The following is a 25,607-nucleotide window of genomic DNA, read 5'->3' as shown; positions in this document are numbered from 1 at the left end:
GGTGTCTGTCCCAACTACACCTACATACCTCCTATCTAGCGCATGCGTGCACATACACACACTCATATATACTCAGTAGAAATATATTATCCTGAACATACGTTTTCATCATTTTCACCATAGGTCTCCTCAGCATTACGCTCCAGTTCCCTTTTTTTCTCTTCAGTCAAATCTTCCTGAACCTAAAGCAAACCACAAAGAATATGTGATGCTTTCATCATTTCAACACCTAAAGCAACATGTTTTGATTTCCAAAAAGTTCATTTGAAATAGCAGGAACATAATTACACTAGAAGTAAATTTGAAAAAAAAATAAGTCAAAAGTCTGATTTGTCTATTAAGGATGAGGAAATGTTTAATATGCCTATCACAAAGATCAATGTGACAGATTCTCGGTCTGACCTTTTGTTTGAGTTTCTGATTTCTCTAAAAAAGAGTTAACTCTGCAAGGATAACACCTGAAGAAATTCCAGCTTATAAAAGTATAGGTCCCTCTTTGCAAAATGAGAGAACTGTAGAACTCTGAAAGCTCCGACAGAAAGTAAGTTGTATGAAGGCAGGAACCTTCTAATAGAATGCATGGTCTTCAGTAATCCAATGCACAAAAGGCACATTGAAATGCTTAATAAATACCGTTGAGTGAATGAGTTACTGAATAAACCAATGTAAAAACTATCCCCATAAAAGCACAAAAAAAGATACCACTGTCTATTTTCAAAGTAATAGAAAATTGACGGATCTGTTCTCTGGGCATATCAGTGACAGAACATGGGACATAGTGCCCATGGTTCAGCTTTCTTTTTTTTATATATATATATTTCAATGTATTCCAATTTGAAAATAAGTTCACCCTTTTGGCTAATGGGGATGACATATAGAAGTCAGGTTCTCCTGAGATGCTTGAGTTATTCATAGACAAAAATTCTGGATTCTCTTCATGTAATTTGTCAAATACTAATAAAAATGGCAAATATACCGAAAAAAAGAACAAACCTCTCACGTTTAAATACTCAGAAAACAGAACACAATCATTTCAATTTCTGTATGAAATAGTCTAATAAACTAGTTTAAATCCCTATCTCCATTTAGTGTTTTAATACAGCATCTGTTTTAAATAGTTTTCCTTTATGCATACCACTATTACTGTTTCATTGATCCTAACTGTTTATCTCAAAATGCAAATCAAAGAAAGGATCTAAATTTTTACTGAATAATCTCTCTTTAATAACCATATCTTACAGAAATACAAGATAAAGTATTTTCTAACTTGCTAACTAGTTTGAAAACCACACATACACCAAAAGGTCTAGGTCATTCTAATGTTTTTTTAAAAAATTGCTGAACACAAGTTAGGCATAAAGTAGTGTCCTGGTACAGACCAGGATCATGGTATAGGAGTAAAAGTCCTCTGGGGTTAAAAAAAAAAAAAAAAAATGTGTTTTTGGCAAGAGTTGAGTAGTGGTTGTTGAAAATCTGAGAAATGGGCAAGGGATGGAAAGTAAGCAGATACTATAATTAAGCAGGAGCAAATCAAGTGCTGCCTCAAGGTAACTGGACTCCCAGATCTTTGGATATAGTGTGGACTTTCGGGAGCCTACAAAGGTGACTCTTCAAAGATGCCCTAGACAGAGCCAACTCTTCGTGAATCTCTTCTAATCAGCCCCCAGTACTGATTAGAAGACATTTGGCTAATGGGGATGACATATAGAAGTCATCCCCTAAATGAAACTGGTTTCAAATAATACAGTTTGAAGAAAGAGGCACAGAGCATCTCTATATTCACATTTCCTGATGAAGTAAGCTAGGGATACCCTTGTCTCACTCTATGGCTCAGTCAGTAATCCAATGACATCTATTCTGCCATTTGTCACAGAACCTCACAGCAATGTCCCACAGGACATTGGAATGAAGACAATAAAGCACCTATTTCAGACTTCATTAAGGTCTAATTGAAACGTTAAACTGCTTAAGCGTCCTTGTCTATTTTGATGAACAAAGATGTCTTCTATGTGGGTAATAATGAAAGTTTAATTTGTGAACAAGAAACATGGTGTATTTGAGAGTAGGAAAGAATTGCCTCAAAATTATGCTGTATGGTGGAAAGAGTATATAAATCTGGGGCAGCAAAGTCCAGACAGTAATTATTTAGTCTTTCTGGGCCATAAGTTCTGTCACAACTGCACAACTCCACTAGTATAGCACAAAAACAGCTATAAACAAGGTGTCAACAAAGAGGCAAGGCTGTGCTTCATAAAACTTTATTTACAAAATAGGCTGCAGCCTGCATTTGCTACCTCCTAACATACTCTGTGGAGACAGACAGACCTGCACCAAAGCCTCAGCCCTGCAGCTTTTCTGTCTGTATAAACAATAATGTTGGGCTGGGGTTGTGGCTCAGTGGTAGAGCACTTGCCTAGCACGGGTGAGGCACTGGGTTCGATCCTTAGCACCATATAAAAATAAATGAATAAAAAAAAAGGTATTGTGTCTATATACAACAATTTAAAAAAATAATAATTTAAAAAACCCCAGTAAGTTCAACTTTCTATTATGAAAACCTTCAAGTGCATGCAAATAATCATTCAATAAAAGTTTTATAAATATTTCCAAGGCTCCAACTGTCTCAATATTGCCACACTTCCACTGTATATCACTTTTCTATTTTTTCAATTATTTATTCTTAAGATTTCTAGGTGTCATGTAATTTTACCCTTACATGTCAAGGTATGCACCTTTAAAAGAAATGGACACCTTTTTATACAAACATAATGCTAAAATCACATGATAAAGTCAATAATTCTGTGGCATCATCTGATGAAACTCTTCTGATTGTCTCAATAATGCCTATTTACACTTAATTTGTTCTAATCATGATCCAAAGTCCACGCATAACATGGGCTTCCCTCCATTATTTTTATCTTGATGCTATTGACTTGTTCTATAGAAGCACCCACATTTTGGATTCATTTGCTTCTGTATGGTATCAGTTCACTCATTCCTCTAGTCCCCATATTATCTATAAATCAAACTTAACTTGAATATGAGTTAGTCAGAATTCAAGATGCTGAATATTTTACATTTTTATCACATCAGGAAACACATAATGTCTGTCCTACTTTTAGTAAGGCTGAGGTTGGTCAATGAGCTCACATGGTGACAGTCTGATCTGTCCCTGATAAAGTACCTTGTTTATATAGTAACATCATTGATGATTAATGATTAAATCAATGGCTTTAATTAGGGGTTACAAAGATACCAAGTTTCTAATTTCATCCTTCTTTCTGCATCTACCAATTTCTATACAGAACTCTCCCACAGTAACTATACACTTATCATGCCTGGTGCACTTAAAAATGACATCCCTTGAAGTTAGACCTGCAGGGGGGGGGACCTTCAAGTATGATTCTAACAACAAAATAACAAGCTGTGGGACCTTGAAAAATTCAACTAACTTCTCTGAAGGTCAAAATATCTTATGTATAAAATAAAAGGGTTGGGTATAGGGTTTGAGAATCATAGTGATATGGGCAATGACCAAACAGACTCCATTTTACCCTGAGACCCCATATCATGTAAGAAATGCTTTTCCTGTGGGAAAGCCCCACCTCTGTACCCATTAATAGTTTCCTAGCATAACATACTTGGCAACACAAAATAATAATTTTTATGCAATGTAAAATTGTTCTCTTTGCTTTCCATTTTTCTTGGGCAATGTACCTAGACGTTAGTAACCATTCTCTAACTTGTACTGAATTAGGGTCATTTTGACCCACTTCCATTCTGCTTGCTTGCTGCTATGCCAACCTGGAAAGTCTAGTGGAAAATACCAATGTATCCATTGCATTGTCTTGCTACTTGCCCAATCCAGCTTCTGTATGTGTTTGCTTATAGCTACGTCAACCCAGATATAGTTTTTGCCTTTAAATATCCTAAAATGCTCAGGCTTGGGGCTGTTCCTTGCAGAGACAGTTATGGGTCCTGCGGGGAGCAGTCGCTGGCTGGCTGGCTATATAAAGACTCTTCAATTTGGACAAAACTGGTACTTGGTATGTTTTCTGAGTGACCTGCCCCACAACAATAGATGCTTTTAAGACTGAAACAAAAAATGCTTTAGCAAATGTGCTTGGACACAGCATTCTGCATAAATGTTCAGGGGGTTACACTTCCCCAAGTCCTCCACCATTGTCTGCCTCTAAATAAGGTGTTCCTGAAACAGGAGCACCATCTTGGGGGTGGGGAAGGGACTTCTGAAGAACTGATTCCAAGCCCCACAACAGAGAAGATCCAAAATTTCTTAGAGCAGGCTTTAATTCAGGGATTTGTATTTTTCACAAACTCTTCACTATGATTCTTGGGTTAGGCACCATAGCATACACCTATAATCCCAGCAGCAGCTCAGGAGCCTGAGGCAGGAGGATGGTGAGTTCAAAGCCAGCCTCAGCAATTTAGCAAGGTCCTAAGCAACTTAGCAAGATCCTGTCTCAAAATAAAAAAGTTAAAAAGACGGGATGTGGCTCAGTGGTAAAGCAACTCTGGGTTCAAACATTGGTACCAAAAAAAAAAAAAAAAAAAAAATGGTGGTTCTTGGTCATAGTAAAAGACAGAGAACTATTTCCTTAAGATGCTGGGTTAAGAATGTCTCCAGCTTGGGGAATAATCTTCCTTCTCTGAAGCCTGTTTTCTCATTCTCGGCACCTATTATAAAACACTTAGCTTGTTTACCAGTTATCAGTATATTCTTGAGAACCACTGATTTAATTTACTCTTTAATTTAGGGAATCCATCCACAAATGAACACTGTAATTTTCCAGCCATATACAAGTATATAAAAACAGAGTCTTATATTCACATTATTTTAATAAGATATTCTAAATGTTTGAGGTAAAAGTAATTCAAACTCATCTTAAAGGCATCACTGAAAAGAATGGCGTGGCATTTCTAATTGACCTTTAAAATACCCTTTGACAAAACCAGAGGCACCCTGTGTTACTGTCTGATAGCGTAGATGCAGCAATGACGTCTGCTATACCGAACCCTCTTTAGAATACTGATAAGGCTGAGGCAGTGACTCTTTGAAGATTTCCCATAGGGGTCCTCATTACTCATGTTCCTCCACTGGAATCTAATGTTTTAGACATTTGAGAAATGAACCTTATGTGATAAGGAAAAGTTTAGTAAATGGCCAAAACAAAACAAACCAAATCACTAAATCTAAAATGTGCTTTCACTAGTTATTGGGTCCTAGCCAAGTGTGCTGACACCTTTGTTCACACACAGAAGACACTGTGGAATGAGCCAGGCACTAGCTGGCTAAACTCTGAGCAGTCAAGAATGCTAGGATCCAATGAGGCAAGCAGCATGTGACAAGGAAGTCTTTGGCAAAGTCGGCTAGAATGAAGGACACCACTGCCTGAGAGGCCAGGCTAAATGGAAGAGTTTCCACCCATCAGAAGCTTCTTAACTTAGGGAGTCCCAGGCCATGGTCTGGGTTGGTACGTATACATAGCTGGTCACTGAAGGTGAGCAAATAACTTTGGACTTGCTCTTTCCTGAGTGTTTAGATTAATCTGTTTTCTGCTACGTTTGAGCAATGAAAGCATTCCAAGTTTTCAAGCATTCACTCTATCTATATATATATGTATTTTAGCATTCAGATAATTCTGAAGTATAACACAGCACTTTTTGCCTATGTGATAACTTGTCCTATTTGTTGAAAAGTAGATAAAATATACAGGACGTAAGCAATATGAAGAGGACATTATGGTGGGTATGCCCTTTACCCTGATATCAAACAAATAAATCAGGATTGCTGGTCAATAATCGTAATTTCTATGTCTTAGACAATGCTGCTGCACTAAGATTTAAACACCACCACCACCAACAACAAAAGAAACAAAAACAAACAAGGATAGTGCAAATTTCCTAAAAGCACACTTGTTTTGGGTGATCCACTCGTCGTTCAGATTTGTGAGTCTGATGGCTCCTCCTCTAAACAGGTTCCCCACTGGCAGGATACAGTTCCTCCTGAGGAGCAAATGCTGACAGCTAGAATTTGGCTGCAGGCTGGGAGGGAAGAAAACTGAAGGCCGCTGAAGGCCGCTGCAGCCCTACAGCCCTGTGGCCAGGTTTACTGGAGATGAGAACCATGCAGTCACTCAGCATTAAATGGCTTTCAAAGTGCTTCCAAAAATATTGTCCCAGATTCACATACAATTATAAACAATACCATGGGTGCTTCTAATTCATTTTTTCTCATTTTAACCACAGTTTGCTGAGTGCTTCAGCTATGAATTATCACTAGGGCTCAAATGGTATTTGTCAACCATCTTTCTCCCCCTCTACAGAATATGACCTAGGAATGATGGAAAGATGCAAAAACTAATCATGTCAGGAAAGACCAGAAAAATACAACTCGTCCTGAACAAGGGATGTTCAGGGGCCAGGAGGAAAGTGACACTGGGAAGTAGAAAGGTTCACAGGGCCTCCTTCGAACATTTACCTGGGAATAGTCTTGAATGAAGGGTGGCAACCTGCAGCCTATGCAAGAAGGCTTAGAAAGCTGGGACAAACACTATTATAAGAATTCTGGGCAGGGAATAAACAAAGCAAAAGAATTGGAACCTGGGGCTGGTACAACAAGAGAAAACAACCCTGTCAATTCAGCCGACCTGGCGGGAGGGGCTGCTGAACCTCAGAGGGCACTGGGTAGGCACAGCCTCCTTTGCCTTGTCACCCCCTCCTGCCCCTGGCCTTGGTGATTCCCGTTTTTCTACCCTGCTCCCTACTGGATCTCCGGATTTCTCTCTTCCACCTTACCTGATCATAATACAAAAGTGAAAAAGAATCAGTAAATACTGATTAAATTTTTATGTTTACCCTTCTGAATTTTTAAAAAGAAGCCAAGGTGAACCCTTTTCTCTCTTAATCCCTCAAAGATTCCTGGTATCTGACATAATGAAACAAAGTAATATTAGTCTAGACATCCTGTTACCAGAGAAGCCCAGATGAATATCTTCTTCTTGCTAAATGTCTTAATATTCAAGGCTGCGGCTTCTCTAATGCTCTCTTTCTGATAAGACAGCTCAGAGTCTTGATTAAGATGAACAGTAGGATGAAAAAAGATAGAGAATAGAAAGATCAAGCCTGTTAGACAGAACATAACTTGAGATGTTGCCACTGGCCATTAAAGGGCAACACTCTTTTTTGTTTTCCTGGCATAAGCACAGATTTTAGCATTAGTTCCGTGAAGCTGCAAATAGCAGTAAAAATAAGAACGTAGACCCAGGCCAGGGAACTGAGTGCATGCTGAGCACATGCTTCCTGAACAGGATGTCCCGTGGTGGGCGTGTTTCTTCAGTGGGCCATGGTCAACCTCCCCAGAGGTTCCCTTAGGGATAAATCCATGCATTTGCAAGACACCTGGCTGATGAGTGGCTCTGAACCAGGCATTTCATCCAGGAATTACTTACTGGTCCTGAGTGAGACTAAACGTGGGGTCAAGGCCGGATCCATATCATGTATTATCATATTCCCAAGTACTACAAGTGTCCAGGTAGGAGAAAGCCATGGCAAAAAAGGCTACAGCAAAAAGCCTTCACCAGTTGATTGAGCACAGGAATGTGACATCATGATAAATGCTAACTAATGATAATATGTCAGATGCTTACAAGAAAAAGCAAACTAAAATGAAGTTATTAAGAAATACCAACTAAAAGTATTTTATTCAAAGCAGTTCCAATACTTCCCCTTCTCTTCACTGTTATTGTGGTGCTGGAAATTGAATCCAGGCCCCCATGTATACCAGATAAGTATTCTGTCCTGGAGAACAGTGACAAATGCTCCTCCATGTCTGTGCTCTCTGGCTTTCTATTGCTTTGTTTTGGCTCTCCTTTTTCATCTGGCAAATTTTCTTCTCCCACTTGTTCAGCTTCCTCAAGGTCTGGTTGCCTTCCCAGACCTTGTTTTGGTTGAACTTAATTAAGATACTAAAGTCTTATGAGGGAAGAGGTCAGAGGGAAAGATTATAAAACTAATAAAAATGTCTGGCAGGTGTTAACATGGATTCCAGCTGACATTGTGGGGTATCCCTGTGAGGCAGACTCAGGGGACATGTCCCCAGAGAAAGTGACAGGGTCAATCCATACTCCCTCAAAGGTGCAGAGCTTTGTGCTCTCATGTGTGATGGAAAGAGACATGAGAAAATGTTCTCATGAAGATCACATAAATCTGTCTGCCGTTCCTGGAAAGTCGGCTTTATTTGAAATTTCTGGTGAGAATCAGAGATTGAGTCTATTATCCCGGTTTTGTTACCTTCCAACCAAAAGTCTCCACTGCCATGGTTCATTTCCTCTTAAGCCACCCTTTCATACCCTGCCTAAGTCTTTCTGAACATTTCTCTGGAAGGAATGTCAGAGTCAATACTGCCAGGGTTTGTTTACGACTCGTGTGACAGACCAAACAACTTGATCAGCCTCCTGCATTCAATCTTCCTACCTCCTCCTCTCCCTCTTCCTGGTACTGTTCATCAACATTATCCTCCTGCTGGTCTGGATTTCCTGCCATCTGTTGAAACAAAAGGGGAGGCTCATGTTACTGTACATTGGAGATGCCTTCCATAATACTTGGGGACAAAGAAGGAGCATGCCACCATGAGCAGTGCACTCACAATGCACTGGTGGCCAGGAAATGATGAATAATCATTGCTAACACAAAGCACAGGGTGTCTGTTACCCTGAGTACAGGCATGTCTTTTCACATAATGACCTCGAAACCGCTAGAGTGGCAAACCTTCTCTCAGTGCAGATTAGGACTAACCTTTTACATAAACCAGGCATTTACTAAAGTGCTCAGGTTAAATCCACCCTTGGTAGTGGCATCTGCTTACCACCAAATGCTCCTCCATGTCTGCGTTCTCTGGCTTTCGGTCGCTTTGTTTTGGCTCTTCGTTTTCATCTGGCAAATTTTCTTCTCTCACTTGTTCGGCTTCCTCAAATTCATCTTCGCCTTGATTATTGGGGTCATCTGCTGGGTTTATATCCTCTACAGCTGCCCGCTGTAAAATTTTAATAAAAACCAATCGCCACTTCAAAACAGAGGATCAAGTTTAATTTCATTTGAAAGGCCACACACTGGCAGAAAATGAAATCACCCCTCACTGCATCGTTCATCCCTGTCCCTGTCAGCGCTCACAAGTACCAAGCACCCCACTGTCACAAGGTAGAACTCCTGCTTCACTTGTGAGAGGCTGAGGAATCAGAAGGAAGGATAAACGGTGCTTCCTTTCTGCCAAGTTATTCCAACCGTTTTCCAAACGCTAGCAAACCAAGAAATGTGAACAAAACTACACAGACAACCAGCAAAACAGCTAATAAGTTGGAAAACCAAGAGGGAGGAAAAAAAATCAATGCTAATGTATACGGGAGACTTAGATAGGTGAAGTGGGTAATTCTTTTCATGGTGATGTTGATTTTTATACAAATCTCCCTTTCGAGCGATTTTAAACATGTAAGTAAGTGCAAAGCAGCTGATGGGAAGGAAGATCTCTACCTCTGAGAAGATCCAAGCCAAGAAAAGGACTAACTCTACAGAAAATGGTGTATTTGTAGTATGGACCATGTTCCTTCCTTCCTTCTTTCTCAATCATTCATTCATTCATTCATATTTTTGGTACTGGGGATTGAACCCTAGGGTGCTCTACCACTGAGCTATATATCCCCAGCCCTTTTCATCTTGTATTTTGAGACAGGTTCTCACCAAGTTGCCAAGGGTGACCTCAACCTTGTGATCCTCCTGCCTCAGCTCCCTAAATCATTGGGATTACAGGTGTGCTCCACAGCACCTGGCTGAACTATTTCTTAAGAAATACCACTATGAAACTGAGAGATACTACAGTGGCAAGGGGTAGGAGAAAATCTTTGGCAACATATTACAAAAAAAATATACCTCCAGACCCACCTTTGAGTGGTTCTCAGTTACTGTGGGACAACAAATGTCCTTCAAACAATCAACTTTAGAATTATTTCAATTTCCCACTTAAGTTCCCAAGGCACCTTCCAAATAACACACATCATAACAAAAATTCAGCTTTTAGGAACAGAGAAGGGGAGAAATGGTGATGCTTGTCCCAGGTCATCTATGGGACACTTACTGAAGTGGCAATTGCTTTGGAGAGACACTGAAGCTACGCAGTAAGATTCAGTCTCTCCTGGTGTTCTCCAGAAAAGATTGTACTTCACTTTGCTGAAGAACCCTGAATGTGTTCAAGAGCTCACTGCTCTCAGCTGATCTATTATCTGTACACTCCTGGTGGTAAACTTCATTCAAGTGCAAATAACACTCTTCTCAGGAATACAGTGACAAATCCTCACCTTTACACTAATTTCTAATTACTCCATAAGCTCCCGTCTTTCAGATTTCCTTCATTGTTGGCAATAATCTGTATGGGAACAGAGGAAAACAGCAGCACCCTCTCTTCAGAAAAAAAATCACTAAGTATGTCTTGCTATAGTTCTTAAAAATGTGCACAATGGTTCCAAGACTGACCAAGTAATAAGTGAGGGCTCACAGGCACAAACAGTTAAATCAAATAAAACAGCTAAGACAAAGAGGGACAAATGGGCTGACAACTTCTAATTAAAAGAAGGCATGACAGAAAGACCAGTGTTCCCAGTATGTCTCCAAAATGTGGAGAGATAAGAAGAGTAAAGGGTCACTGGCAAGTGGTCAGCCTCCAGCCACTCCCATCAAAGTGACTGTCCTTCACTCTCCACGCACACTTGCTTCCTTGCTCTCGTGGGACAGCCTCTCACTCTCTCATTTTCTAACCCTTGCTCTATCATGACAATATTTCAGGGCTGTGTCCCTGCTGCGTGCTTTCCTATATACCAGTGAGGGTACAGCGGGAAAACCTGCTCTGTGAGTCAAGTGGAAAAGCCATTTCCATAAAAGGGCTGAAAGTGGCCAGCAGAAGGACTCTCTCCGTGATGATCAAGGAAGGACATGCATCTTCTTTTCAATTCCCTGGATCAATATAAACTGGATACACATGGCAGTAGGGATTGAATATTATAAGCACAGGGGGTTGCTTTACTAGAACAAAAGATGATAGCAAAAGGTGATAAGAAGCCAGGAGCAGTGGTGCATGCCTGTAATTCCAGAAGCTCAGGACGCTAAGGCAGAAGGATCACACAGTTCAAGGCCAACCTCAGCAACTTAGTGAGGCCCTAAGCAACTTAGTGAGACTCTGCTCAAAATCAAATACAAAAAGAGCTGGGGATGCGGCTCAGTGATCAAGAGCCTTTGGGTCCAATCCCTAATAACAACAAAAAAAAGGTGATAGGAAATTAAAATAAGTTGTGAAAGTCATCTACACATAACACACGATCACTCACTCAAAGTTGGCTTACCTCCCTTATAAGCAAGGTCAAAGCCCTAGACAACCCAAGTGAATCAGGGGTCTCATTCCTTTTTTTGGAAAACACAGAATAATGCCAGTTAATAGATATCTACTTAAATGTTCTTCTCCCTCGTTGGTACTTGAGCATTTCTTTTCATGAGTAAAACCACATATTTCACCAACATATTCATTAAAATGGTCCCTGGACTATTGGGAGGTGACAGAGTCACATGCCACATACCCTGGCAGGCCACTGGACAGGCTCAGGAAAGGGTAACTTCTCTAACTTCCTTGTTGGCCTGCCCCGTCCCCTCCATCTTTCAGCGTTACCTCATATTTCAATGCCTCTAAATTTTACTTTTCTAGGTTTTAATCTTATTAAGTTAAAAAGTGTCAAAGGGAAAACCTTTCAACATTATTTTTTCCCAAAACAGCCTTTAACACCGTCTCGTCTCACACCCCCTACATCCTGGTTGAGGGTGAACTATGCTGCTTATAGGTAATTATGCAAAGCCCTCTGTGTGCTGATGAAATGACGTGCACATCTGGGGCTGGACACGGGAGTCAGACAAATGCTTAAGGTTTCTTTCTGCCTGTGCGTTTCCAAGTGGCAGGTCCGGAGGTGAGGATGCTTACATCTGCCTCTGATTCCGGGTCAGCTTCTGGGGGCCCTTGTCCGTGAGGCTCCTGTCCATTTCCTGGGTCTCCTTCTGCCTCGTCTTGGTGCTGGTTGTCTCTTTCATAGGCTAGCAAATCAAAGGAACTACAATCAGCTGAAAGAATCAAGCAGGATTCCTCCCTTTCAACTCAAAGGAGAGCCTCCAGGAGGCCTCTGGAGACCGAGTCCAAGTCACCCACTCTTTCCCACGCCTCGGTTAACTCAACAGCTTTCCGGCATGGTTTTGTCCTTTTCCCAGACTGTGTCTAAGAGGTTGGGGGGGTGGGGAGTGTTGCTATTCTAACTTCCCAAAGCTAATTTTTTTTTTTTTTATTTGTTCTAATCAGTTACACACGACAGCAGAATGTTTCTAACAAGCTGCATTTCCCCCTTCGGCAGGAAAAGGACCACAAATCAAACTTCCTTCATAAAAGAAAAGTCCAGACCGTTGGACATTGCTAAAATAATCAATTCATTTTGGGATAATATTAAAGGTAATGGAAAATTCCCAGTGAGGGTACACTGGGGGGTGTCATTAGGAAACGAAAGACAAAATAATCTCAACTGTGTAATTCAAAAACAAACAGGGCCTGTCACGGACGCTACTATGGCAACAAGGACACCACAACAATACAGGCCCATCACACGTTTATGCTCACACACTTCCAGTTTTTTAAAAAATACTCAGATGAAGAGAATTTTAAGAGCACACAGGAGAAGAGCAAATCACTTCCTTAAAGTCAGATACAAGAGGAAAGGTTTAAGAGTATGGAGAGCATTTAATTTAATATAATATAAAGACAATAGTAACTGATAGCTCCCTATCAGGCTACAAGTTCATAAAGGGTCTATTAAATAAAGAAGGGGGAAAAACTGTTGCTCAACAGTTTTACTGATAACAGAAACAAAAAGCTCAAAGTCACCACAGGGGACAAAAGGGAATAGGCTCTTGACTCTCAGGGCAACCAAGTGCTCAGCAAGCTGTTGAGGGGGGTGTTGTCATCTTACTTTAGACTCTCTCTAGAAAAGGAGAGTTACCTTCCAATTCTATCATCACAGCAAGGAATGCATGACTAGGTGCTTATGAGAGAAAGTCACTGCTGATTTAATCTGAAAAACTTTTAAGGCAATGATGTAAAGACTTCCAAGGTCAGGAGAAAATGTAGAATTCCTCAAAACATAATAATCCTGTGATAATTTGTCAGAAATAACTATCTGATATGCAAGAAGCTTAAATGATGGGGAGAACAGTAGAGACAAGAGAGATTATCTTGACCAGTTCTCTTTTCTTTTTGTGGTACTGCGGATCAAACCCAGAAAACTATGGAGCACTACGGCAAGGATTAAGACTCAAGAAGTGACAACAGAGGCATGATTTCTTTGCCCTCACTCAGGTATGCATTGGGCTTGTTGATGTTAGGGAACACTGGCTCACTGATATTGTTTGATATAACCAGGTAACGTTATTATAAACATTCATCATCTGAGAAGTCTTACCACCTCCTTCCTCTTCCTGGATTCCCTGGTCCTCTGCTCCCTGAACGATATCATTATCCATAGCATTATAATGAGCTTGCTGCCTGCCCGGGACACAAACATTATATATTCAGGGATACAAATTAAGTGGCACAGTTTGACACAAGTCATTTATCTTTTAAGGTAGTGATAAACAAGATTTTTCAACATCTTTTAAAAAGCCATAAATTTTTTTTTTGAACTTTTAGGTACATGATAAAGTATGATGAAAGTTCTAGATATGCTTCCAACAGATACATTAAAAAGGTAAAGCACCGTTCAATGATAAAATTAAAAAGTTAGCACAAAGTCTTCTAAGCTACTTTGAGACTTACTCTATCGCTTTAGAGAAGAAAAAAAAAAAACCTGATTATTTTTAAAATTAAAGATTTGCCCTTTAATTCTCAATTCTCAGCTCTTCCTGGACTACATGAGCAACATGAGCCCCTCCTGTTCCTGGATCACAAATACACAAAACTGCTTGCAGTGGGAGCGGGGCTTCTATGCCCATCGAGAAAAGGGGCAGGCTACCGTAGCTGCTCCTGGTGCCGCTGCTGGTCCTCCTCCTGCTGGTCTTGCCTCTCCTGGGCCATCTCTTGGGCCAGAAGCTGCTGCTGCTGCTGCTGCTGCCGTAACAAGTGTCCCTGCAGCCTCTGCTGGTGCAAAGCTTCCTGGTGTTCTCGCAGCCGCTGGGCCTCCTCATCCCTCCTTGCCGCCAATCTCTGCTGTTCCAACTGCTCCTCATATGGGGAACGGACCCTGGTGCCCGGCTTGGCTGAAGGGTACACCTGGGGCAAAGACAGTTGATGCTGAACAAGAGGGCTCAGCTCCCCAGGGGTTTCTCTCCCTTCATTCCCATGACAAACTCAGGAGACAGGTTGGTTTATTAACCTATTTGTCATGTGAACTGTGATTACAAATGAAACCCAGAATCTCCTATTTTCCTGCTATCTATGAATTGCCGTTGGCTTTCTTCAGTGACTGTTCTTCCCAATTTGCTGGCATTAAGGCAGACTTTCAATATGCTCCCTGCTCAAATGGAACACAGGGAACAACACAAGAAATCAGTTTTGGACCATAATTAAATTTGTGTTTACAAGGCTCTGACGCAAGCAGGCACATGATAACCTCACACTAATTGGGCAATATGTGAAGCTGAGGGTTTCTCCATGAAAAGTTAAAAAGATTTAGGGATACTAACTTCAGCAATGTATATGCCCATCACAGGCTAAGTATAGCCCAAATAATAATGTCAAATTCCAGATTACTGTGAAAAAGCAGGAACTGAGCTTCTTCAAAGAAACTAAGAAGAGGTGAAGAGACAGTATTGTCTGATTAAAGAAAAATCAGATCCAGCAATTTTTTTTTTTTTTTGGTACCAGGGATTAAACCCAGGGACTTAGCTACTGAGCCACATCTCCAGCTTTTTTTAATATTTTATTTAGAGACGCAGTCTTGCTGAGTTGCTTAGGGCCTCTCTAAGTTGCTAAGGCTGGCTTTAAACTCTTGATCCTCCTGCTTCAGCCTCCCCAGCTGGTTGGATTACAGGCACATGCAACCACACCTGGCAGATCCAGCAATATTTAAAACTTCTCTTCCATTGAGATTTTCCCCATCTTCCCCTCCCCTCCTTGACTAACATAAACATAAAGTCTCTGCTACAGAAAGGAAGCAAAGTATGGAGGGGAACTGAACCAAGTGGAGAGCTCTTGCAGAAGGGCACAGAGTGGCAGAGTTTCTCAGGGTAAGGCGGCACTTACAAAGGCTGCCACACCTACCCAGCCTGAAGCCTCAAGCAGCCTCAAGTTTCAGCCTGAAGCTTCTGAGTTATAAACAGGTGATCAGTTGGGTACAGCAGTGACCACCTATAATCACAGAGAAGCTTGGGAGGCTGAGGCAGGAGGATCACGAGTTCAAAGCCAGCCCCAGCAACCTGGCAAGGCCCTGTTTCAAAATAAAAATAAAAAGGGCTGGGGATGTGGCTCAGTGGTTAAGAGCCCCTGCCTTCAATCCCTGGTACAAAACGAAAACAAAAGAATAAACAGGTAATTGCATCCAGGTAAAGGCCAGAAGCCCTGTGGCTGGATATCAGTGTAGAGCTAGCAGAAGGCCTAGTTGTCCTCAGTGAGGATAGATTTCAAGTTCTTCTCGAGTTTTACTTACAATAATGGTTGCTTTATTAAGAAAGGGAAAAGTGTACTTATGTAGAGGAGCGTGGGCAGGAAGCAGGGTCTGAGCAAAAACTTGTTCAACACACTCACCTAGTGCACTGTCCCTAAGTGGTAAAGCAGCTTGTCACAGAAGCTTTTTGATTCATCCCTGACAGAGAACATGCAAAAGCCAACCCACCAACTGGCGAAACTGAACAGAAGGAAGGGGACTATGGATCACAGAAAAATGATGTCTTTGTCTGCCTCAAGCTGCTCAAGACAGGACTTGACCCCATCTTGCGAAGGTGTCCATCAGGTGCTCCCGTATCCACCCCGTTGATATTGTGAGGATGAGTCTCTTACTTGCACCACTAACAACAAGGACACATCTACACACCAGCAGCAACTGCTCCTGTCACCAGCCATCTTTCTGAGCTAGGTAAGAGCTGTGCTATTAATATTACAAGACAACTTAAATATGTGCACATGATGGTTAGTGAAATCACCTAATTATTTTTGTAGAGATTTTTCTTTTTTATACATATATATTTTTAAAATTCTTTCTGTACTTGTAGATGGGCAGAATGCCTTTATTTTATTTATTTTTATGTGGTCCTGAGGATCATACCCAGAGCCTTAGGCATGCTAGGCAAATGCTCTGCCACTGAGCTACAGCCCCAGTCTGGCCCTTTTTTTAAAAAAAAAAAGCCTTAAGATCCACTTTATTTTTGTTCCCCATCCCAGTGGACGTGGGTGGGTGACCACACACCTCGGCCTGAGCGTGCCCCTCCAGGAGGTTGGCTGCCTGATTTCGTTCCTGCTGTTCCTTCCACTCTCGGTCCTGCTCCTCTGGTGAGGGATCATGTTCTTCCTCCAGATGTTCTGCCTGCCCAACCTGCTCCATCTCCTCCTCTTCCAGGGCTTTTCTGTGCTCCTCTTCCACCTGATGTGCCTCTGGCTCTGGGGGTACCACTTGTTGGTTAGGCTGGGCCACAGTCTGAAAATGTGCCTCTTTCTGGGTGGGGAAATAAGGTTTTGCGTCTTCTGTTCTTCTTGGCATTGCTTCATGTTTCGGCCACACATTGCTATATCGAGACACCTAGGCAAGCAAACCATAGGAAATGTTGCTCGTCCTTTTCAAAAGCACTGATATCATCCATTAGCATGTCCTTGGAGGTACAACATAAGCAAAATTCTGGGGTCTGGAAATATATACATAGTCTCCTGACTGAAAAAGATAGGAACAATGGAGCTACTTAAATTCCACTGTATAATCTCACCTACAAGATGGAGAGAATACGGGCAAAATTTCATCTCCAAAGAATACAGTCAATAACCAGGGCAGTGAATTCTCTAAGCAGCCACATCTCAGAAGTAAAACTTTCCCCAAAAAGCAACCTAACTCCTACTTTCCCTCAGAATAAAAAAGGAAAAAAAACCTTGAACTTGAAGTGATGAAATGTTTGCACAATTTTTTTCAATGTAAATTTGATTTGCAATTAATTATTTAAAAAGAGAAGAATAAAGATGCAAATAAAGAGGAATTGGGTTTATTTTTTATTAATTTGGTTTACTGGTAATTAAGAGATTGCCATTACTAATGGATATCCCTGTTGTTTTAAAAATGCCTGTTAAACAAGATATAATAAAATATTCTTAATATTCTTAATGCATTTTAAAAAACTGTAACCACAAGGGGTCTTTTGTACATATTTTGTATTGTCAACATAGAAAACTCAGAGTAGAAAGAAATAAAAATAAATGCCTTTTTTTTTTTTGAAGAATACTTCTCACTGATTGGTTCAAATCAGCTTTTACTTTAACTTTCAGACATCTCTATGTGATCTGAGTTACAGGAAGCTGTGGGGAAAGTGATACAGCATTGATAGGAGAGTATGTCATACCCTTTACCCTCAATCTTTTTCATCAGGAAATAAATAACTTCTTCAAGTGAGATTACTCTCTCAAATTGAAATAATTGTGAAAACACTTATTCACAGACAAGCAGAGATATAATTACCAAGCTTGAGAAGTTGGGCTACATGAGTAATACACAGGAGAGAAAAATCCTTTCTCAGGCAACTTTCATAGGTGTACATTTTACCAAGGCCCTTAACTATCTGGAAAGTTTGACATAACACTGCCCTGGCTTTATTGCAAATACTTCTCTCAAGGGCTCTAAATGCTTTGAAACACCTGTCATTTATCTTTGCAATATCCCTGTGAAGGAGGTTAGAGCAAATAACTACCATCTCCAATGCACAGATGGACAAACTAAAACTCTGAAGCATCGGAAGATGAATCCAGTAAACTAGAACAGAATCACACTAGGAAAGAACAGAATCAAATGCCAGGCCAGTGATCTGGCCACACTCTCTTAAGTTAGCAGCTAACATAGGGTCCAGGGAGACAGAACAAGAATCATGAGGACACTGAGCCTGCCTGTTAACCAGTCACATCAACTCCATTATTTCCACAAGCAGGAAGGTCTTCTCAAACATTTATTGTTGAAAATAACTTTGTCAGGGGGAAGATAACAATATTTCTCATTTTTCATTAAATACATGATTGTAAAACAACTACATAAGAATTAATGATAAGGGGCCGGGGATGTGGTTCAAGCGGTAACGTGCTCGCCTGGCATGCACGAGGCACTGGGTTCAATCCTCAGCACCACATAAAAATAAAATGAAGATGTTGTGTCCACCGAAAACTGAAAAATAAATATTAAAAAAATTCTCTCTCTTCTCTCTCTCTTTAAAAAAAATAATTAATGTTAAGGAGGACAATACTTTTGATGTCCCCCTTATGAAATATTCTTAATCTTACTCTTAACATGAAAAATAAGAATAGTGTGCATTATGGGACTAGCACTCATACATCAGGTAGTGTTTTAATGCAAATTTTGACTAGCTTTGTATGGACCCAGTACTGCACCAAGGTCAAATATATTAACTTAATACCTGGGTGGGCTGTCACATAATATCCTCATGATCATGTGACTTTCTCACACTATCTGAAAGAGGGGAAAAAATCCACTGACCTTGAAAAACTCAGACACTACAGTTCTTTTAAGACAAATCCACATGAAAAAGACAAAGCCAGGAAAATCTTTTCCAGAAAACACTACAGCAGCAGCTCTCAAAGTTCTCTCCAGACCAGCTGAATCTGAATTAGAAATGCAAATCCTCAGGCCTCACCCCAAAATAACTCAACTTGTAAGTTAAGGAAACTGTGGGGCTGGGGCTCAGCAGTCTGAGTTTTAACAATCCCTATGGAGGATTCTGATATACACTAAAACTTGAGAACACTTCTCTGTAGTGGGCAACATTGAGAGTGGTTCACCCCATGACAGCCTGACAAGGAAAGTGATCTAGTTATCTCTGGTTATGCCTCTCACCTCTTGTGGCTCTCTGGTTGGCTGCTCCCTTGCTGCGTTGTAACCTCGTGGAGAACGTGCCACCTGGGTAAGGGTAGCATTCTGCGGTTCTGCTATGTCAGGATTTCGAAAGCTTGGGATCCTATTCAGAGTATCTTTCAGTTGCTTATATTCTGCAACTTGAGTCTGCATATAAATTGCACAATTGAATGTAAATTGCACAATTTGAGGAGGGGAAAAATATCAATCATAGATGAGCATTTAGGTTCACTGGAGGATTAGACAAAAATATTATACCTAAGTACAAATACGTGGATTATTTTCATGCATTAGCTATTCTTCCTTAGACATGCTTAACCATTTTTGAGCACATGCAAATTGGAGTTAAAGGAAACAGAAAAAGTATCCAAGACAAATGTTAGTTTTATGCTACATGAAACAAAGAGAGAACGTCTGTAAATAACTTTCCTCTATAATTATGAAAAGTAAGACAGCTATGCAATCCAAGTTTTATCACATTCAAACATCAATTAAAAATTGACAGTTATACAAATACAGGTGCAGATATCTTTTACCAATATGGTCTGAGTAACATTTTTCAGTGAAAAGAAATATATGCATGTGTAGTGTGTGTAACATAATTGTTCAAGCAAGCTTCTCTCACTACCCAAGTTGCTAGTTAGTTTGGGCTCAAACAGGGGTCCTGCCTTGCTAAAACACTTCTGATGCTGTGTTCTGTTCTGTTTGTTTGTTTGTTTGTTTTGTTTGTTTTTGAAAGCAGAGAGAAATAGGCAAGAAATAAAGCTGGATTTTTGGTCCCCAATTCTGAACGTCCTTTTCTTTCAAAGTGACAAAGGTAGTGATGCAGCTATAGAATAGAACTGGAATACACTCATATAGGAAAACCTGTGTGATTTATGCTGTGGGAATTGTTGGGGGGATACATGTGCGTGTGTGTCTGTAATGTTTTTAATACTAGGAGCTGAAAAGGTAGAAAATAAATCAACAGATACTGTGTATATATAACTCATCATATATATCCAGTCTGTTATCAAGCAAGCAGAAATGCTGTGTGTGTAAACACGAACTGACATAAACACATACAAAGAACACAGAAATCTTAAACAAAATCTCCAGGCAAGGCTGCTTCCCTCATTGGAGAGTGCAGAGCAGATACATGAAGCCACAGCTAGCCAGGCCTCTGTGGCCACAGCCCTGCACACTGCCCACAGTTTTCTTCCCTTAGGAAGAGGTGTCTTTCTGCTTTTTTAAAAACTTTACATAAAAGTAAAGAAGTTAGCTTGCTAAATCTATGTCAAAGGAACACCATCATAAAACCTGTATAACGGTGCACCACCACCTGGCCGGTGGAGATCCCTGGGCTCTCACCCTAGAAATGATGATTTAAAGGGCTGATGGGGGTTGGGGTCTCTCTTCAATACCAGGAAGACCTGAGCTTCAAGTCTGACTCCTGGTCACTAATCTTGTGTCAGCCACTTGACTTCCCTTTTGGCCTCAGTTTATTTAGTTATAAAATGTTACATGCCCCACTGGATTATGAAGAATAAATAAAATTCTTTTTTTAATATTTTTTAGTTTTAGTTGAACACATATCTTTATTTTCTTTTATGTGGTGCTGAGGATTGAACCTAGTGCCTCACGCATGCCAGGAGAGGCCACATCCGGAGCCCCTAAAATTCTTAACTATACTTTAAAATAAAGTTATCAAGACAGAATCTCCTAAGATGATTTACATGAGAAATGCACATGCCTGAGACAGTATATTTCCGATCCCCTCTGAAGAGATTTGAGGAAAGTTCTAACATGGTTATGGACTGATTCTTTGGACTGATTATGGACTGATTCTTTGTATCTTTCCAAAATGCACATACTGAAATCCTAACCCCACATGTGAGGGTATCAGAAGGTGGGGACTTTGGAAGTCAATTAGGTCATGAGGACAGAGCCCTCACCAATGGATTAGTGCCTATGATAGGGTTTCTGATAGCTCTTTCAGTCTCTTTCTGCTTTGTGAAATGCACACAGAAGTCAAGTGTCTACAACCTGGAAGATGACTTCATAAGAATCTGATCATGCTGGTATCCTCACCTAGGACTTCCAGCCTCCAGAACTATGAGAAATAAATTTATGTTGTTTATAAGCCAAAGTCTATGGTGTTTCATGGCAACAGCTCAAACTAAGACATATGGCTTTAATTAACTATTGTACCTAGTTATATAACTATTTTAAAAAGAATAGGAAAAACTTGGAGCACCCTCCCAACAAAGGAAAATAGACAACTACACATAAAATATTTCTTCTCTTACAAAAAATACAAAGTTAATAGGACAGTGTATATATTATAGAATTTGTTTTTGGCTATTAAATCAACTGTTTCACTTACATTTGCATGGATTTTCAGATTGTGGCTTAGTCTAATATTTTACACACAGTGTTCAAATCTGTTTGCCACATTTTACAGTATAAAGAACTGCTTCACATAAAATAACACTTGATAAAAGTTTACAAAGAAGGCTTGGAAAGAAATAATCTCCTCTAAAGTCAATTTAATTTACATACATGTAAAAAATTACCACATACCAACAGTTTAGTAGAGATAACCAGTTAATGACCATCTTTTAAAAAACAAAAGATAGAAGCTACAGCCTCTGAGCTGGGTCAGGTTCTAATATAGTATACTGCTTAAAAATTTTATAAAGACAAAAATAATGCACAGCCTCTTGATAAGCAGAGATAGGTGGTTCCTTTTGCCCTTTTCTTGTGACTCCTTCAATTGGAAGAAAAGTGAAGACCTGGCTGAACACAGTGACTAAACTAGCCATTCCTGTTTCTTTGCTTCTACCAGAAGCACTCCACACAGCAGCACTTTAATAAGCTCTGCAACAATTGTATTTGTTCTTGTTCATTCAGTAAATATATGCCAAGGGCCTGCCTGCCTGTACCAGGAGTTGTTCCAGGCTTTGAAAAAATGGAGATTATGACTCTTGTTTTTCCTTCTCTATTGACCCTTCTGCTTTTCTGTACTTTGATCAATACCACAGAAGCCTTGTCCCAAAAGGAGTGTGTGCAGGCTGGAATGAGGAAGGGATAGAAGAAAGTCTGACAATGATTTATTTAGGTGGCTAGCATCATAAAATCCTACAGATTCTATGCCAAGAGTTGACACAGATCAGATTATTTGTGAAAGGCCATATGTACAGGACAAAAATCTGTGACTTAAATAAATATTAGATAAGTGCATGTAGGATCTGGTAGAAGTAGAAATAGATGCACCATATCACCAGTGCAAAAAAAAAATCATCAAGAATTTATTTAATATTCTCTGGAGTGAATTTTAAAAGCATGCACTGTGCTCAGGATTAGGATAGCTCTGTCCTAAGTAACTCACTGGCTTGTCAGAATCCACATGCATAAAGGAATTCAGAAATATTAAGCAGACTGTAAAAAGAACCCACAGAGGCTGCTACCCTTCTAACCTGTGCAGCAGCTAGTGCACTCTTGTGGTCTTCCAAAGTCACTACAAGTTGTTCATGCTCGGAGAGTAAATTCTTATGCTGTTGCTATACAAAAGAGAATTTTACACGTTGAACTTTATATTATAAGACAAGTTCTTCTTTGGTATGACCACCCCAATGTTACTTGCTTGTTTGTTGTTGTGGCAGCAATTATTTCGTTTAAAAATTATTGGAGAGAGAAGACTATGATTTAGGTGGTAATCCAAAATCTCAAATGTGCTACCCAACTATAACCATTTACAATGAAATCAAAACCAAAGCAACAAATCTCTCTTTATTTTTAAGCCTTTGCCAATAAAAATCTTGTTAATATGCAACCATCTGACAAAAGAATAATTTCAGTATTAATGAAAATATTTCAATTTTCGGACCACCTTTAGCTTACATACTAAAGGGTGAACATATCAGGTACATTCCAGTTATGCAAAGCCCACAGTCACAGTCTGGATTTGTAAAGCAGGTCAATTAGGGGATGACTTTTAAAGTCATTCTACACAGTATAGCAGGCAAACACCCAAAAGGCAAATATCTGGTTAAATTTTACCTTGACATCTTGAAGTTGTGTATGTATGTCTTGGTGAGCTTTCCTTAGTTGTCTATTCTCTTCTCTCAAATGGTACACAGTTTCTATTTTAGAAAAAGGAAAAGAAAAACCACACACACATAAAGCCTTGAAATTCTCAGGTTTTTGATTTTATTAAACCTGAAGCCTCTATCTTCCCTCTACCCACTACACACACACACACACACACACACACACACACACTCTGTCCCAGTACCGGAAACTGAACGCAGGGGTGCTATACCACTAAGCTACATCTCCAGCCATTTATATTCTTTTTGAGACAAAGTCCCATTAAAATTGAGGAGGCTAGCCTCAAAATTATGATTCTCCTGCTTCAGCCTCCCAAGTGGCTGAGATTACAGGCATATACCACCATGTCTGGCCTTATATAACTTATTTTTAGGATTTGCTTTGAACTTTGATAGGATAACAATTCAGATCAACAAAAACTACATGATATTGGGATACAATGGGGATTTGTCTGGACCTAGCTCAGTGGTTTACTTTTACACAAGCTATGTGTTGTAGATGAAAATTTAAAAAAAAAATTTAACTAAACATGAATTAAAAATGAAATATTTATGTTAATAAGCAAGCCCTTAGGAATAAAATGTAAAGCGCAGGAATGGTCTCAGATTTGAGTCTTTTCACAAATTAAAGTTATCAGCAAGTACAGACTCTATTTCTCACGGTGTAATTTGCATAGTCCTATAAAGGTACTTCAATTACAAAGGCAGCTCACAAAATTACAGACAGACAAGGAGAAATCCTACTTATCTGTGAAAAAACTAAATGTTTTCTTTTTCTTACCATTGAATTCTTAATTAATCCAGGCTCAACTTCTAATAGCTATATGACATTTATTTTTGTTTCTTTGTTTGTTTTCAGAGCAACAATGTAAGACTGTAGCAGTCAGAATGAAGTCCTCTTCAACCAAGCACTACTGTTCAGGGAAAACTTTCCACTTAAAGATTCTAGATCCATCTCTTTTATCACCTTGGTGGATTTTCATCACTTCCTGTATCTGGGCATTGCAGATGAAGAACTGACAGTTGCAGAGCCAAATTCAACCCACAAATATCATCTGACCCCTGAAATGCTGGCCTGTATAGTATTTCTCACATTGCCACCATTTCAAAATAAAGAAACTGATTCTGACAAAATCCAGCAACACTGGGCCAATTCTCATGTTCAAAACATTGTGCAGAAATTGAGTGTTAGTATGGTGGCTATATACTCATTTTCCAATGAGAGATGCTTTGGAGATGTAAAGTGGGTTCTATGATCACCTAGTTGGGACAGCAGGTATGAACCTGGACTATCCTGGGGCAAACTGTCCCTAAGTAACAGCCATCTCCTTCAGCCAAGGCTCTAACTTGCCAGGTATGCTTAGTATGGAAGGAAAGTATTAATCACCAGCTCTCATAAAGCTCTGGTCATTTTTATTCCCTTATAGCCCCTTCCTGATCCCTGGACATTGGATTCGTGATTGGGTTTGGGGGAGAGATCAGGAATCAGGTGGGAAGTAACTGGGTAGCACGCCTAAATGTAAAAATGGATTTTCTCAAGAGTAATATTCAGATACCACTGGCAATCTAAGAGGACTCTATGTTGTGTGCCATCGGATGGTGGCCTTCAGTCTAACACAACACGCATTTGAAATACCAAAACTCTGCTAGTGTTTGAAGAAATTTCAGGCTATAAACTTAATGGTGGTAGCCCCTGGGCCTTTGCTGGGCTTCCCTAAGCTAGCTGTTTAACTAGAGCAGGCCTCTACATCTTCATTTGTTGAATGAGGCTGAGCAACATACACACCTCAGCGGCTGTTATGTTAAATGAGATCATCCACATGAAGAGGTTCACTTCGTTCCCTGCTGGTGATCAGAATGATGATAATGAAGGGTGATTATCTTAGCTTTGTGCTATGGGCTCACCTTGCTAGGAGTCCCAAGTTCTCTCCTTGTATCACAATCCAACTACCGGAGACTGCTTGGACTCCACAACTTAGTTGGCCACGACTGACCTGCGCTGATCACAAGGTGCTTTAACTTACTGTCCTGTGGTTTTGTCAAGAGTCATAATCAAACAAAGGTGCTAGTGTGAACAGTGTCTGTGAAAGTGTCAAAGTCACTGTCCACACTCGGTTGTTTCAGGTCTCCAGAAAAGTTTCTTTTAAAATTGGTATCAGAAGTACTGCTGTCATTGTTCTCCTAACTCACCGCTATGTTCTCTTTCTGATGACTGAACCCCCAATACTTACTGTATTACCCCTTTTGTCCTGGGTGCCAGGAAGATCAGATCAGATTATGAGGGTCAGTTCTCAGAACAAACCTATGTGTCCTACTATTTTCCCCACTTCTGCTTTCTGTTCTGTGTAAGTGGTATGGATTAGATGAAGTGTCCCCCAAA

At 40.1% G+C, this 25,607-nt stretch overlaps 1 protein-coding gene across 3 annotated transcripts in view; it reads right to left on the bottom strand.

The window, feature by feature from the left end:
- Golim4 (golgi integral membrane protein 4) overlaps window positions 1–25,607 on the bottom strand; it is a 76,152-nt gene that overhangs the window by 1,975 nt on the left and 48,570 nt on the right. The window contains exons 6-15 of one of the 3 annotated variants that reach the window (XM_076867280.2): window positions 23,178–23,260; window positions 22,595–22,678; window positions 19,119–19,283; window positions 16,488–16,817; window positions 14,100–14,356; window positions 13,551–13,633; window positions 12,032–12,141; window positions 8,885–9,052; window positions 8,494–8,562; window positions 102–182 (exon numbers count right to left, since the gene is read on the bottom strand). In XM_076867280.2, coding sequence (XP_076723395.1) covers window positions 102–182; window positions 8,494–8,562; window positions 8,885–9,052; window positions 12,032–12,141; window positions 13,551–13,633; window positions 14,100–14,356; window positions 16,488–16,817; window positions 19,119–19,283; window positions 22,595–22,678; window positions 23,178–23,260 — 1,430 coding nt within the window. The remainder of the gene's footprint in view (window positions 1–101; window positions 183–8,493; window positions 8,563–8,884; window positions 9,053–12,031; window positions 12,142–13,550; window positions 13,634–14,099; window positions 14,357–16,487; window positions 16,818–19,118; window positions 19,284–22,594; window positions 22,679–23,177; window positions 23,261–25,607) is intronic. The other 2 variants (XM_076867281.2, XM_076867282.2) reach the window with 2 other exon arrangements.

This window comes from Callospermophilus lateralis, chromosome 10, assembly GCF_048772815.1.
Source record: "Callospermophilus lateralis isolate mCalLat2 chromosome 10, mCalLat2.hap1, whole genome shotgun sequence".
NCBI lineage: Eukaryota > Metazoa > Chordata > Mammalia > Rodentia > Sciuridae > Callospermophilus > Callospermophilus lateralis.
Note: the sequence above shows the minus strand (reverse complement) of the source record. Positions and strands in the feature narration are given on the sequence as shown.